The sequence below is a fragment of the Elephantulus edwardii genome, unplaced genomic scaffold, assembly GCF_000299155.1.
Source record: "Elephantulus edwardii isolate Elephantulus edwardi_28Jun2011 unplaced genomic scaffold, EleEdw1.0 scaffold00358, whole genome shotgun sequence".
NCBI lineage: Eukaryota > Metazoa > Chordata > Mammalia > Macroscelidea > Macroscelididae > Elephantulus > Elephantulus edwardii.
In genome coordinates, this window is record NW_006400108.1 from 493,036 (window position 1) to 510,704 (window position 17,669).

The window sequence follows — 17,669 nt, forward strand, 5'->3', positions numbered from 1 at the left end:
ACAGAACAAAACAGGATGCCAGTACATTTTTCACAGGATTGCTGTGACTAGTAACATTTGATACCACCAAACCATATCACCACCACAAAAAGCATGAACCGGAAATAAATCTCCCTCAACTAATCTTATTATCTTTCTCACTTATAAATAAATGAAAATAAAATAATAATTTTAAAAATATTTAAAAAATAAAACTTCACTAGTTTTTGCTCTGTGTAGAATCTTGCTAAAGACACATGTGAGTAATGTAATTATACAAATAAAATCAAATTACAAAATCATTTGAAGGAAGTAGAAAGGATATCCTTATCTGTATTTTATAGATAACACACCAACAACAAACCAAAGACCAAAGTCACTTTTGACAAATGTAGGAGAACAGTTTACAGCACATGGCACAATGCTTCTTCCATATCCTTGCTCACTAATTAATGCCTTTAGCTGGTAACTGACCGGATGGGACACTAAATTGAAGGGGCTGAACAATAAATAGTCTCTTGAGGATATGCCACTTGCAATTCTAACTGTTCTAGCAAAGGGGAGTTCATTCATGGCAGGATTTAGTTAATCTCAGGAAAGTCTGAATGTCTCAGAAGCCTCTAAAAGCCCTTCTATGAGAAAACGGCTTTGTGCTCCTGGAGTTCTGTTTTATGTCAAAGGAGCTTGATCTCAAACTTGACTGCCATGATCTCAAAGGTCTGCTATTGCTTACAGGGTCCCTGGTTGTTACTACCCTGGTTTGTAAAAACAAAAAAGCAAATGCATAGTCACAGAGCCTCCTGCTAAGGGTAAGCAATTATATGAAAAAAATCTTTTCTTTAATCAGTAATATACTTTTATCTTTCTTATTTGTTTCTGCTCAACATTGCAATAGGACAGATTTAGCAGAGTGGTTCTGAGCTAATTCAGGGAACATTTGTCTAGGATTGACGCACTAGAAACCTTTTTAGTTGTGGCCAGTGAAGGGGAAGCTGCTCCTGGTACCCAGCAGGCACTTGACAGTGCACAGAACGGCTGTCTGCAGCAAGAATCATCCATGCAAGCTACTGAAAGAGCATCAGGACATCCACACCATTAACAGTGGAGGACTACATCTTAGCATTATCACAAGTGAAGAGGGACCTAGGATCAAAGAAATGGACTAAATACCTCACTAGTCCTTCTCTCTTAGGATTTCACTGACTAGGTACCTAGGTTAGATCTTAAGGCAATTATCAAGCTTATGCTGACATGACAACCCAACACTGCCTGGTTACCCACTTAAACCTCATTTTTATAGGTGGCATACAAGGACAAAAACCTCTTGCAGGCAAGTTCATCCTGACTTGTGGAGATACCACATGTGTCCTAGAAGAGCTGTTCTACAAGGTTTTCAATGGCTGGGATCTTCTGGGATTAGATAATTAGGTCTTCTGTCCAAAGAACTTTTGAGTGGATCTGCACTGTCAACCTTTTGGTTAGCAGCCAAGTTCTTGTTTTTACCACCCAGGATAAAGAAATGTCAAAATACCCTTAAATTTTCCTTTTACTAGGGAAAATAACCAACAGCATATGAGTATCATTCTTGTTTGTTGCTAATTCCTCTAACAGTTTTGTGAAATCAACACTATCACTACCCTTATTTTCCAGGCATGGAAACTAAGGCTCAGAGAGGGGATGTGATGACTTTAGGGTTAAGAAAGAGACCTGGAAACAGGTCTCTCAGCTTTAAAATATATCTCTTTATCACCATATTGTACAAGTGCAAGATAACAAAGTCAACAAAAATTTTCTTTCAGTGCTGTTCCTTCTGACCCGCTCCCTACACAAATCACACCTCAAAATTTAACCTGCATGATAACCTTTCATTCAGAAAGTCTCATGTGCCTCCAATATTTCTCCAAGGTTTCTCTAATCTCAGCCAGACACCAAGGGTTTCATTTTTTTCCTGCCTCCTACAGACTCTATGAAGAATATTGTGGCATCAGAATTGGAGGAAGACTCAGAAATAAACTTCGTTATGTGGATGATACAACCTTGCTTGCTAAAAGTAAGGAGAATTTGAAGCACTTGCTGCAGAAGGTAAAAAATGGCCTTAAAAATACAAAATCCTAGGGGAGCTCTGGTGGCCTAGTGGCAAGGAGCTGCAACTACAATCCCAGAGGCACACGGTTCGAATCCACTAGATGCTCTGCCGGGAAAAGGAGGGACAATCTCCTGCTGTACCAGTGAGATCTGATTTGACAGTACACTCACACAAAAATAATAAAATAAAAAAAATACAAACATTTCACTTAAAAAAATACAAAATCCTCAACAATGGATCAATATGCAACAACATGGCAGATGGAGAAAAATCTAAACTGTCAGCAACTTCATCTTACACGGATCCACCATCGTTACACGAGTGATCTGTTGCTACTAGTACATGTTTACACTAATGAATGAGAGAAGATATGAGGCTGGTCGTACCTACAACAAACAAGTATATTTAAATTGTGCTTCTTTGTTCATAGATATCCTCATTCCTCTATATAACACAGATGCATACAGAATATTCTAGAACAATTATTGGGAGAATACAGAATGTCATCTAAAGAATCACTCAGAGCTTTCAATGGGAAAATTTTCTTCAATTGGGAGACTGAGGAGTGTGATGAAGCATTTTAACAATAGTTGAGGAAACTTAAGACAGTAACTACTCCATTTACAAATTGCATTAGGAAAATCTGTTGTCAGGGACTTCTCCAGAGTGTTAAAGAGTAATGATGTCATTCTAGAGACTAAGGTGCAACTTGACCCAGGCCATGGTCTTTGCAGTTACTTGTTATTCATCAGAGGGCTGGACAATGACTAAAGATGACAGAAGATGAATCATTATCTTTGAGTTGTGGTGCCTGTGGAGAGTACTGAACATACAGTGGACTGCCAAGAGAAATAACAGGTCTATCCAGGAGAGGGTGAAACCATGGTGTTCCATGGAGGCAAGCATTTTGAAGCTCTGTCTCCCATACTTTGGGCACGTGGCCAGGAGGGACCAGTCTTTAGAGAAGGCTGTCATGCTTGGAAGGGTGGAGGGACAATGAAGGAGAGGGAGATCCCAGATGAGAAGGAATAACACAGTAAATGGAGTAATGGGGGTAGGTGTGTCAGAGTCAGTGAAACTGACTCAAGATAGTGCAGGATTCAGAGCAACTGTACATAAGGTCACTAGGAGTCATAGGCAATTTGATAGCACATAATAACAACTACATTTACTGTGCTAGTCATTCCTTATTCAAAATACTGACTTGTCATTTTTCATTCAGTGGGTCAGATATAGTAATAAAGTGGCGGATGACACAGGATAGGGCAAGGTTCAGGTTGGCTGTTCACAGGGTCACTGTAAGTAGTACTTGACTCAATGGAATTTAACCACAGCACCATTAATCATTGTTGGCTGTCACTGCGCTGATTCTCACTCATGGTGACCCCAAGTGTACAAAATATAACAGCTCCCAGAGTTTTCAAAGCTTTTAGAAGCAAATGGCTAGGCCTGTCCTCTGACATGCTCTGGATGGGTTTGAACTATCAACCTTTCAGCTAGCAGCTGAGGGCTTAACCCTCACAGGGAAACACACGCGCGCGCACACACACACACACACACACACACTCAACTCATTGCTGTTAAGTCAGAACCAACTCACAATTTACTCTCCACTGAGCTTCTGAATCTGCAACCAACACAGGAGGAGCTGAAGGTGGGCACAACTCCATACAGACTATGCCACCAGAGGCACTCTCTAAAAATAAGAATTACTCTTGATGCATTTGAGCTACAGATATAGAAAAGAGCATAGGCAAGAGCTGGAATATTGTGGCCCCTCCAAAACTGGACCTGGTCAGACACAGTATCCCACTTCTACTCCAGATACCTCCGCTTAGCAACAAGGAGAGTGAGCTCACCAGAGCATTCCAGGTGGCAACCAGCCAAGAAGTTGTCTCTGGTTATGAGCCTAATTGCCATCCCTAGCCTAGGGACTGTGCAATCCCAACTCTTTACCTCCTTTTAATAAAACCGAGGTCAAAGGAGGTAGATCATCTTGGGCAAGTCTTTTCAGTTAGACTTACACTGGGGAAGAAAACAGGGTCCTGCATTTAACCAATGCACTTCTCAGTTTAGCAATAATCCAGAGAAACAGGCTCAGAGCTAACATACAAAAGCCACTCTGACTGATGAGCCGTTCCTCTTTCCTCCCATCCCCTCCACTCAACCCTGACAAACACAAATGCACAAAACAAAGAGGCAGCATAAAGTGCCTTTGGACCTGGTCTGTTTCTCATTAGGCTGATGGCATGGGATCTCCATTTGGCCTTGGACACTGGGGACAGCATTTATTTTCACGGCTGTTTCACAGTACGATAAGTGAGAAAATAACCTTCCTATGGGTCAAACGTTTCCAAGAAGGTTGTCCAGAGAGTCAGGGCAGAGATGGGCCTGCCACTCAGAACACTGGCTGCCCCTGAGGGGCACTAACTGTTGGACCACACAGCCATCCAGGCTGCACATTCGGTGTCTAATCACCAGAGTCTTTCTCTATGGGGACAATTTCTTAAGAGGTACAATTTAGTCGGCAAGTCTAAAACAATGTGGCCCCTCCAGCAAGATTGTCAAAGGATGGCTTTGAAGTTTGCACTTCTATGCCTGCATTTTACATGCAGTATTTCCAAATAATTAGAGTAACTAAATTAACTAGTAACTCCATGTAGGGAAAAGGAGATCAGAATCTCCACACGTTCATGTTCAGTTTTGCGTGCCCACAAACCTAATTTTTGCCTCCTATCTGAGATACCGATCACATCTTAAAACACAATTTTCTCTTAGGTAAAGATATACAAAGCAATTTTAGCAAGAGGATCAAAATTAAATGGGAAGCATTTAAAATGCAAATGCAGGATCACAGCATTAATATGAAAATAATGCCTGCATGTCCTACCTCGTCCTCACGTTTCAACAGATACATCAATTCCTCACAAATTAGATGTGCTTCACCCATATCTACATCTCTATATCCTTCATTTACAAGCCTGCCAACGTATAGAGTTTGTTTTCAAATGGCAGTAAAGGTGATTATAATCATATTCTTCTGAGAAAGAATATTTTAGCATCATATTAGCAACGAAAATCTGAAGTACGTGGAAGAACCCCAAATTCAAGTTGGTGTTTAGCCCCTGTACAAAAAGTTCAATTTTTAATGCTATGCTTAAGAGACATAAATGCGGACTATAAGGACTCAGATACTACTCATCAGAACTTGGGTGTTAATATTACCTATGTCAGGGCTCAGGTAGGCTGTTCTTAGGGTCACTATGAATCGTACTCGACCTGATGGTACCTAACAATAACATGTGCTGGGTGCCCATTCAACCCCACTTGTAGAAGAGAATATATCCTCTCCAGAATATCTGTCAAGGCCCTTCTGCAGAGCCAAAAAACTGGGGGAAATGGTAGGCAAAGAAATAGTAAAAAAAAATAGTTTGACTTTTAAAATAACTTTTGGAAGAACATTATAGGTTTTACTACTTAACAGCCGTGGTTCGATTGGTGAAACAGGAGGTAAAGAGCTGGCAATGATATAGGAAATAGGTGCCCATTATACTTTATTTTTTTTTTTACTCTTTTCCATGTTAGAAATAAGATTCTGAAGCACCTGACTACTTCAGAAGAGCAGCAATTCTACACCAAAACACACAGAAAGAAGAAATAGAGCTCAAGTGTCATGCATATTCCTTCCTGTTTTAGAAAGCTTCTCACAATACATGTGACATACACACTATTTTTTATAACTGAAGTATGTCATTTACAGAGACCCTAAGACTAACTTGTGCTGCATATTGTATGTATTTAAGACATCTCCATCAGAGGAGAGTCAATAATGAAACTTACTTTTAGTATAAAATAAGCTGGCAAACATCCTCTCCCTCAGGAAAAAATAGTCCAAACTAAAAAATCTCTAATTCATTAAAAACGGAAGTAATTAAGACAATAAACTTATTTTGTGATGTTAGAACATGTATTTTTCAGATGTCAAAGAGGAAGACTATTTCTCTTTGCAAATAAATAATAAATTAAGTCAATCAAAAGCACTTTTTTGTACTATATAAAACCTTGTCCTCTCTTGTTGTACGTTTAACTGACAGAGAGAAAAGGACAATATAATAAAAATCCTGGTTAAAAAAACTATACATTTATCTTCTCAGCTTTTAGGCATAGAAGAAACTTATGAAAAATTTAATACAAACTTGAGAGTAACTAAGTCCAATTACAGTTATCTCCTTGTGAGGAGAAATTAATTAAATATTTTAGTGAGAAAGATCCCAACAACAAACCAAGAAGCTACCCCCAGTTGGAGGAGGACAGGGGCTTGAAATGAAGGACAAGAGAAGGAAAAGGCAGTATTTAGTCCATCTGTTCAAACAGTAATGGGACGAGGTAATCTTTTCAAGAGTACATGGTGTGCATTATGCTGGAAATGAGACTACCTGGCGGGCAAATTCAGCCAAGTTCCTAATTCTCCTCTTCAACTTTGTGATTTGCTAATGTGAAACACATGTCTCTCTTTTGCACCAAGTTCAAAAAACTCTGGAATTCCAACCGTGCAGCTCACTGACTGAACCAGAACAAGGGGAGAACTTGTCAGGATTTAAGAGCTTTCAGCAAAGCCCTTCAGTTGCAGCCAGCACCCTATTCCACGGAAGGATATCAATTATAGATAGTGACTTGCTTTAGCAGGCAGTCGGGACTGTCAGACACTAGATAGACAACCATGAAGAATCATGAATCTTTCTATTAACTGTAAGAGGGGAAAAAGAATGGGCCATGGCTATAAATAAGGCTGAGTATCAGCACGGTTTAACGCCTTGCCTCTTGGTTGTATGCAGCATGAAAATGCAACTAATTCACAAAATGTCCTCTCTCCAAGGGGAATCTCCCAAGAACTAAAACAGCCAGTGCTTCTCTCTCTGTCCCTAAAACTCTGGTGTTTGTTGTTTTTTTTTTTGCAGATTCTATTCTTTCTTCATCAAACTAATTAGGCGGAAGGACAAGCAGACATTCCTTCAGTCAACAAAAAAAATAAAGCACCAATAAATAAAGGTCCCTTCTAATGCTACTAAATACATCATGGAGTGTGGAGGTAATTGTATATTGGCAAAGTTAAATCAATTTAAATACTTGTGGGTTAAATTGTCATACTTCGGATACAGAATGAAAAGATGGAAAATGCAAAAAGGCAAATAAATAATAGAGTCTACTCTGACTCAAAGCAACATCGAGGGCAGAGCAGAACGATCCCACAGAGTTTGTGAGGTATGGTCTTTCCAGGAGTAGTTCTGGTGGCACAGTGACTAAACATCTTACTGTGAACCAGAAATTTAGCTTTTGAACCCTCCAGCTACTCCAAGATAGAAAGATACGGTAGTGTGCTTTAGTGCAGATTTATTTACAGCCTTAGAATCTCTATGAGACTGTTCTGTGTTTCCTACATGACTGCTATGAATTGGAATGCCCGTGACACCAAGGGTTTGATGTGGGCTGTGTTTTTACTCTTTAAAAAAGTATCTTTCTCTCTAGGAGCAGCTGGTAGGCTTGAACTACCAAATTTTGATTTGCAGCCAAGTGATAAACAGTGTCACCAGCCTGATATTTATGTATACTGGTGCAAACTATTTTCAGCAGATTTAATTTAAGTTCTCTTCCTCATTAAATGTGTCTCCGGTAAAAATTAACACCAAACAGGTAAAACATTGAATTTTCTCCTAATTCTGACATAAATTTACTCTAAGGAGAAGAAAATATTCTGTACATACCTGGTGCTAATTTTTTTTTAAAAGATTGTTTTGATAGAACAGTATGCTGGTCATTTAGTTTAGTAGCTTTATCTAAGCAGCACTCTCTATTAAAAAATCATCACTACTTAAAATCTGTTTGTTGTGGAGACAAATCCCTGCAGTAGTCACTATGTTCAATAAGTCTCCAAAATAGTCAGACAGTGAAAGAGTTGTTATCCTTTCCATACCTGTAAGAATAGCACCTGAATCTTGGCCTCCAATCAGGAACAAATTAATTTTAAATGTTGACTTGAAAGAAGCTCCTATTTTGTTCCTCCACATTTGATAATTGCTGAACCTAATCACAAACACTCCTTGGAAACATGACAACAGCCAATGAAAAGTTCCACTAAAATAACTCATGTCCAGTTGACTAGTACTCAAAAAGGAGTCGTGAACTTGCATCTATGACTTTTACAATAGAAAGCAGCCAGCCAACATCGTTTTCATGTTGACAACTTTTATACAGATTTTTTCACTTATGTTGCTTGTCACTGAAGATAGTCACTTAAGAATATAAAAAGAGAAATTCCAAGAACCACCCCCTCCCAGTATTCCAATGTCTTTGTGGCTTCAATTAAAAGTCAGGAAGAATAAAAGATCATAAAGTCAGGTTTTGCTTAAAAATAGTATCTGCATCTAATTAAAAAGAAAGAATAAAATTAATTTGAAAACTTGGAAAATACGTCTTAATTAAAAATATTTGGCTTTCTCATTATGGAAATAAATCTGTAACTCTTTCTATACAATTATAAGGAGAGAGGATTAAAAAAAGAAATAAAGGAGAGAAATCTGCTAATGTAAATCCTCAAAGCAGTCTGTATCTGTATATAATAGTTTTCAAAACCTGGAAGGTAGTATATTTAACAGTTCACTGTAACTGCACTGTGTGGAATTGGTTACTTAGGATGGGCCAAGATACAGAAGACACATTTCAAAAACTCATGTGTGTGGCTGCCAGAGAGAGAGGAGGATGATAGATGGAACACAGAGCACTCTTCTCAGGGCTTGAGCTGTTCTGTAGGACACTCAATGGCACATACATAATCTCAGCATTTGTCAAACCCATTTCTCAAAACTCACTGCCATCAGTTCACAATCGACTTACAGCTGACCCTCCAGTGAGATTCTGGAGGCTGTAAATCACACAGGAGGAGATTACTCATCCTTCTACTTAGAGACGCTGGTGGACTGGAGATTACTCATCCTTCTACTTAGAGACGCTGGTGCTCAAATTAACAGAGAGATAAGACTTTTTAGACAGTAGTGTAACTCCCTAAAGACTATGTCACAAATGCATAAACTGCACTACTGGTTAATAAAAATGCATCACTATCGATTCCTCAGTTGCGACAAATACACCACAGCAAAGCCAGATGTGAAAATGAGAAAGTGTGCAGTGCGAACAAGGCGCATATGGGAACTCTTGGTACACTCCTCTGTGCAATTTTTCTGAAATCTCAAAGTGTTCTAAAAATAACTCACTTACTCGCTCATTACAGACAAGTCAGAACCAACTCATAACTGACCCTCCCATAGGTTTTCTGAGGCTGTAAATCCCACAGGAGGAGACTGCCCATCTTTTTCCTCCAAAGTAGCTGGTGGATTCAAGCCTTTGAGTTAGCAGCTTCACTCCTTATAGACTAAGCTGTCAATAAAGTATATTAAAAAAGCAAAACCAAGTAAATAAAATTTGTGCCTCCTAAAATGCATGCGTAATGCATGAGTTTTAGAAGTTTATCTAAACAAAAGCAAGCTAACAAGAAATAGGAATCACACAGGAATCAAAGTCACTAAAAGGGAAGAGAACTGATTGTGTGTGTTTGTGTCTATGTCTAAGAAAGAGGACAGAGGGGGGAGATCACAGAAGACTGTCAGATTTGCTGTCATATTAAAAGCTTCTGAAACTGCTACATGCACTGCAGCTGCCTTAATGCATTAATAGGACCTTGTGCTTCTGCAGAGGGAATGAAGACACTATCTTTTTATTCTTGATTGTTATATGTCCATCTCTCTCAGTGGCTTCTGTTTCCATATGCCAGGGATGCAGACTCCAGGAACTATTATTGTTGTTGCCATTGTTACATATCCTCTAGTTGGAAATGACTTATGGCTGACTTTCCAGCAGGTTTTCAGAGGCAGTAAATCACATGAGAGAAGACTGACCATCTTTCTCCCTTGGGGCAGTTGGAGGATTTGAATTGCATGACTTTGTACTAGCAGTATATATCCTTAACACTAAACCCTCAGAAGATCTAATGCAGGAAGGGGCATAATGCTAATGAGGTGTACAGTTGTGCAGCAGCCTCAGTTACTAGGCTGTGTTATCTGGGATATTCCAAATATCATTGCACTGGAGCACCTGGTAGATGTGAACCGTGCACCTTTGGGATTGTAGTATTACCACTAGGCCACCAGAGTTCTGTGGGAGAAAGATGGGCACTCTCCTCCCATATGATTAAGAACTGCCTCTGAAAACCTGCTGGAGGGTCAGCCATGGGTTGCTTCTGACTTGATGGTACACACAACAACAACTCAGCAGAGTGAGTATTAGGTTTCTCGCTCAGTTGTGGTAAGCAAAGGTCTGTTTCTCAATCTGATCCAGTCATAGCATTATCGTTATTTTGTTCTTTTATTTTAAATCAGTAACCACATTAAAAAATAGATACAACTTTTCCTGTGAAGCTCATAACCTCACAATCGTGGCCTCAAGTAAAAAAAAAATTGTACTTAACAGTTTACCTCAATCATCCACTTGCCATCACAAAGTATACTAATTATTGCATAAAATAATAGGAGATTCCTTAGGCTCTGAGGAGAAGAAGGCAGAATGCCTATGATTTTTTTCTATTTCTACCGGGCCTTGGAAGAGGGAATGAAATTGGTTAAAAGGTTAATAATAATTCATGTCCAGCGTACTATTACTCAATAACCATCAAAGTCTCTAACTCAAAATAGTGTTTTCAGGCTTACAGGATCAGAGTCATTACACTCTCTATTGAAGAGTTTATTGAATTTTACACTAAGCTTTAGCTGACTGAACAGGTCAAGCACTGTGGCTCAGAGTTTTCTTTATTCTTAGAAAGTCATAAAGCTCCTTCCAGTTTGCAATGCTGCTGGCAAAGAAACTTGACTCAGCACAGGGTCAGGGAATCCCACCTCACTGGGAAAGATCACAGAGTATAGCTCAGACCCTCCACACCAACCATACACTTACATGCACCAGCTGCTCCTGGGTGTCAAACTCCCTGGTGCAGCCTTCCCAGTGGCAGTTTGTCTCATAGATTACTTCAGGCTCCTGCTTGCTTTCATCTTTGTCCCCTTCCTCCTTTACCAGGGTTGTTCCTTCTGGCTGTTCCTAAGAAACCAGAAGATGGGGAGGGAGGGGGAAAAAAAATCAGACATGAGAGGAGAAAAGGTGATGGCTTGCCTTTGTAAAGGCAAGAGAAATAAGCAAAAAATCTGATTCAGTATTTCTCCCCATGTAGTTTATCAGGAAATATAAAATAGTACCCAAGACTACTCACCGTGCTGCTCAAACAAAAAACTGAAATACAGGGGTCCTAGGGACCCCTCCTCTACAACAAAGACCCAAAACACAGATGCAGCTGACAACCTTGAAAACCTGGATATTAGAAGGAAGGATGATGAACTGGATCAACCATCGAATGGAAGGAGAAACAGAATGAACACGGTAAATGAGGGACTTGGAACATGCTTGGCTTAGCATGGTCAGGCGGACACACAGCCAGTAGTGATTCCAGATAAGGTGCAAAGGAAGACGATGTCACAGCATTCCCAGTAAGAAACTTGGAAACCCAGTGGATATACTTGTAGAAAGCAAGGTGAGCAGAACCCCATCTGGATCAAAGAAAGCATAGGAAGTTTCTGGGATTCCAGTGTGTACAGAACAAGGAGAGAGCTAGGACACAAATAGGTTTATTCAAAAGTTCCTGATCTTTAGTGTGGGTGGTGCACACAAGGAAAGATAATCCCCATCTGACCTGTCTATAGGCAGCCTGACCCCCTAAATCCTGAGAATGTGGCCAAAACCTGGTTGCTGACTGAAGCAGAGAGAAAATGACCAGATAACCTCATCTAGTGAACGGATGAGTGTTCCTTCTGTCCCACACTCTAGGTGACTAGAAACATGAATCATACTACGTGAAGCCACAATTTTGGGAACTACCATTCATCTCCTTTCCTGACTTCCTGCCTACCCCTGTTTATCACCTCCACCTTATCCACTCACTAAACAGCGGTGCTATGGCTTCCACCCATCCTCTCAGCCCTCTTGGCTGGCAAATTACTCCTCTGAATAGCAGGAGTGCTCTGATGATCTACACCTTAGCATTAAGAACACTCTAGAAACAATGTGTACTTGAATTTATCCCTTACTCAGCAACCTTCCTCTTTGCATGATGCGAATACCTGCGCAACACCATTTCTTACCCATTAACCTACACATCCCAGTGTCATGAAACAACTTAACTGATCCCCACCATCACCCTGCCGACCCTGTAAGCTTTGAGAGAAGAGCACAGTCATGTGGCCCCATAGCCTGACATGTTCACTACGCTTAAAGCACCACAGGTTCTTGGCAGGTGCCACCTTGCAAGCCTGTGCCAATGATCTGACAGATGGTGCCCAACACTTGCTCACTTCCTTGTTCCCAGTTATCAGCTGGACTCATGAATAGAGAGACCTGAAGTCACACTGCCAGTCACTGCCCTGTCCACCAGACAGGTAAGGACTGTCCACCCAGAGACATTCAAGGACTGTCCACCTAGAGATGGATAAGGACTGTCCACCCAGAGACATGCAAATACGGTCTGCCCAGAGAAAGGTAAGGCCTGTTCACCCAGACACATGTAAGGACTATCTACCCAGAGAGAGGTAAGGACTGTCCACTAGGAAACATGCAAGGACTGTCCACCCAAAGATGTGTAAGGACTGTCCACCCAGATACGAGTAAGGACTGTCTACTCAGAGACACACCAAGACTGTCCACCCAGATACAAGTAAGGATTGTCCACCCAGACATACATAAGGACTGTCCACTCAGAGACAGGTAAGGAGCCTCCAGTATTACTAATTACTGATTCCAGTGTAGCAGAGCTACCTATCTACCCAGACACATGGAAACAGGACATGACATCAGACCAAAAAAATCAATAAATAAAACCGTGACACCTCAGAGACAACAGACAATATCAAGTCACAGAAAGAAGGAGAATAAGATGACTCCAACAAATGACTAAAGAAAAGATTAGAAAACTATTCTGAGGAAGATCAAGTAATGATCTTACTAGATAAAAAAGTCAAAAGACTTGTATGTAGGATACTTAAGAGATCAATGAAAACACAAAGAAAACAGAGACAAATTCTAGAAGAATTCAGGAAAACAATAAGGAACAAAATGCCAAAAATACACAGGTAATTGTAAAACATACAAAACCAGTTAAAGATTAAAAAAAAATAGCAGTCAAATAACAGAAACAGCTTAACAGAAAAGTAAAGTAGAACTACAGCAGTGAAAGACAGAATCTGTGAAAAGAGAGGATAAATTCCTTGATATTAATTTCACTGAGGAGCAATCAGAAAAAAGAATATTAAGGGCAGCACAAGCAATAAATGTTGGAGAAGACGTGGAGAGGTGTGAACTTTCACCCACTGATGGTGAGATTGTAAAATGGTGGAACCATTCAGGAAGGCAGTTTGGCGTTTCCTAAAAAAGTTGAGCATAGAAACTCCATATGATCCAGTTATTCCACTACTAGGATTGTACCCCAAGGAAATTAAAACTGAGGCACACAGAGAGATTTGTACACTAATGTTCACAGCAGCATTGTTCACCATTGCAAGAACATACAGTCCAAAGGTCTAACCACAACCGAATGGATTGAGAAATTATGATACATTCACACAATGGAATACTATGCAGCATAAAGGAGCAACAATTTTGAAAAATACTACGCAACTTGTGAGGGCTGGAGAGTATTATGTAGAGTGAATTAACGCAGTCTTATAAGGACAAATACCACAGAAGACCATTATTGTAAAGATAGAAAGATAACGAGTAAAACATGTACAGGAACTCAAGGGGAGAGTTGGGGAGTAGAGGAGTGAGGACAGGTAGGGGTGAAACCACAAGGCTGCACAATTTGGTGGGTAGAGGGAGGGGAGGTAGTAAATGGAAAGGATCTGGGTGAAAAGATAAGGTACTGATGGGCAAGTTACAATAGTGATTAATTTTATAAAACATAATGTATGAGAATGATTGTATGAAACACAATGTGAATGAAGTATCGTGTGAAACACAATGTATATAAACTTTGCAAACAAACCAATAAAAAAAAGGCAAGAAAGAAAGACTAAATGTTATATGGGACACTATCAAGAGGTATAATGTACAACTGATTGGAATTCCTAGGACATAAGGAAACTAAAAGTACAGGAAAAAATATTGTCAAGTTTTGCTGGCAGAAGGCTTCCTTAATTTAAAACACTGGAAAACAAGAAGATTTCTTTTAACCACATATTCCACATTCAAAAAGAATAATTCTCACAACAACACTAAGGCTACTTATGTAACAATATTTTCCCCCCCCTTTCATTAAATTGGGACCAATCTATAGCTAACCCTTTACTGGATTGCTGAGACTAAAAATTGCCTGGGAAGAGATTGCTCACCTTTCTTCCAAGAACTGCTGGTAGATTTGAACCCCAAAGGCACATTCTTTGTGTTAACAGCTCAAATTCCAATGGACTAGGCCACCCGAGCTTGCCTAATATGACAATGAACATGTGACACAAACACCTCAATGGTGAACCCTGGTTAATTTTTCTTCCCTCTAAGTTCTATACTCCATATAATATGTTTAGCTAAGTTTCAAGATTAAAATTCATAAATACATAATAAAAAAGATGCTTAGAGAAGAATAATTCTGAGAGTTACTCATGAGAAATCAAGTATCACCTGAAAAAGGGCACTCACAAGCCTAACCTTTGCCTCTGGAGGCCTAAGGGTAAGAAGCTGTGCTGTAGTCCCAAATACCCACGTTTCAATTCACCAAATGTTCCATGGGAGAAGGATGGGCTATTTCCTCCCAAGCAAAACCCGGTGGAGGGTCAGCCATGGGTCAATCCTGACTCAATGGCACACAACAACAACAACAACTCAGCATAAACGAGAAGGAAAGCTGGAACTGGATGACATATGAAGTCCTCAGAGGATAAGAACCGTTAGCCAAGAATCACATGTTCAGAAAAACTGGTTTTCAAATAGTCACAAAATTAGGACATTCCTAGATAATGCAAACTGCCTTACAAGAAATAGTAAATCAAGCTCTTTGGGCAGAAAATTGCTGACATCAGAGACAACAATCTAAGATAAAAACACATAACAGCATCACTTACATATGAGCTTGGATAAAGAACTGTCAAAAGTAAAATTAAGTTACAAAATGAAAACAGAGAAACAGAGACACCCATCAAAAAGTTAAACACAAAAAGGAAGGAATGGAATAATAACAGAACTTCCACACTGAGAGGTACCAAGAAATAACAGTTTGTTTTAAGCTAAAGGAGACAAAAATCTTAAGAGGCATCACAAAGAAATTTAATAATGTACTTACCAAAAGAGGAACTCCATAAACACAAAAGCAACCAAAACAAAGTAAATGAAAAGACAATGCATTTAAAAACCAAAAATAAAACTCAGCTCAGTGAATTAACCGAAACAAAATTTTCAGCACCACAAAAAATCCTTAATAAAATAACAACAGTAAATCTGTATCTGTGAATAATCAGGGAGCTCTGATGGCCTAGTGGTAAGAAGCTGTGTTGCGATCCCATAGGCACATAGATCAAAAACTACAAGCGACTCTCTGGGAAAAGGTTGGGCACTCATCTCTTCTGTGATTTAAGGCCTCTGAAAACCTGTTGTAGGGTCAGCTATGTGTTGATTCTGATTTCAAAGCAGACAGCAAAATGAATAAACACACTAGATGTAAATGGGTTGAGTGTATTAAGCCCAGAATCAGAAAATGGTAGAATGACTTTTTTTATTTTTTAAAATTCTTATTTTATATAAGTTTGCTTAAAAAGTCCATATACATTGTGTTTCACACTATTCTTCATTCACATTGTTTTTCTTACAATCATTCCCAAGCATCATGTTTTTAAAAAGTCTTAGCAGTATGTTAGTCATAGTACAAGAAATATATTTGAGACACAGAAGCATGAAGATAGAAGCAGCTTATACATGAGAGGATAAAAAAAATGTTATCAAACAAACAGTACCCAAAAAAGAGTAGGAATGATAAAATAAGCTTTAACTCAAACTCCATCATAACAATCAAGGAAGAGCACTATATAATGATCAATTATCAGTCAATCCACCAAAAGGATATGATTATAATAAATATTGACACATCTAATGACAGAATTTCTAAGTATATAAGCTCAACAAAAATTCATAAAGGAGAGATGGCCAGTTGGTCCAATTCAGTGGCACCTAATGACAATGATGATGACAATGACAACAACAACAACATACTATTCGAGTAAGTCCTGGTGGCACAGTGCAGTCCATGATGGATTGATAACTGAAAGGTCAGAGTGCACCAGTTGTTCCATAGGAGAAAGATAGGTATTCTCCTCCTAAGAGGATTTACATCCTTCAAAATCTGGTGGGGGTTTTTACTATTTAGTTAGAGCTTTCCCTTCCTCCTTTTTCATCCTTTATTGGTTAACTCTAAGAGAATGCTGCTTTCTGTTTATAAATATATTCCTGACTTTTTGTAAAACTGGTAGAATACAATATTTGCCCTTCTGTAACTGACTTATTTTGTCAGCACAATATCCTCCAGATTAATCACGTTGTGTGAGCGATGATGAACAAATCCTTTTTTATCATCACACTGCATTCCATTGTATGCATGTATGGCACTTCAACCATTCATCTATTGATGAATGCTCACTTCGTAAACCCTTGCCAAGAAGACAGTCTTCACTTTTTCCCATGGAGCAAGGAGTGGATGTGAACTGTCTACTCTCTGACTAACAGCTGAGCATTTTAACTATTTCACCCCCAGATCTATTGTCTAAATCCCCCATGTTTCTTGGGAGAAAGATGGGCAGCCTCCTCCAATGATTTACACCTCAGAAATTCCACAGACATTCATCATAAGTTGGAATCAACTCAATGGCAATGAATGTGATTTTTGGTTTGTTTATTGTGCATATTTTTAACAAAAAAAAAAAAAAGTTTTGATTTGTTATCCTAAAATAACATAAAATTTTGCCCCAAGATAAAACCATGTAAGAAAAGCAGTAACATTTAAGCAGTAGATTTTACCCCAAAAGTTTGTAAATGGCACAAATGGTTTGTGGTCATCCATTAAATTAAGGGTGGTTGGAACCACCTACCAGTACTATGGAATAAGAGTCCAGATGACTCCTTCTTATAATGATAACAAGGGAATCCCAGGGAGAAGTTCTATTCTATAGCACATGGGGTCACCATGAGTTTAGAATCCACCTGACTGTAACTAAGAGCAATAGTCTACACACAAAGTATAAGTCTGATACATCTACTTTGTTTAGGATTTCTACTCTATCTGGTATTTTAATCTGTTTATCTGTTTTTAACCTGTTTATCTTCTTATTTTGTAATTCAGGGAACTGATTTTGGAGTACTAGTGTACTCTGAAGTTTGCTTTTCTTGCCCATGATGGATATTGTACAGACTTCATAGGGATATGCCTTTAGATTCAACTCTGATCGTCATTTACAGGCTGTCCATTACTGCCCAAGAA

The 17,669-nt window shown here is 39.2% G+C and overlaps 1 protein-coding gene across 1 annotated transcript in view; it reads right to left on the reverse strand.

Annotated features, from left to right (window-relative positions):
* GLI3 (GLI family zinc finger 3) overlaps window positions 1–17,669 on the reverse strand; it is a 435,743-nt gene that overhangs the window by 65,112 nt on the left and 352,962 nt on the right. Inside the window, exon 9 of the mRNA XM_006902022.1 lies at window positions 11,066–11,206. Within this exon, the coding sequence (XP_006902084.1) occupies window positions 11,066–11,206 (141 nt within the window). The remainder of the gene's footprint in view (window positions 1–11,065; window positions 11,207–17,669) is intronic.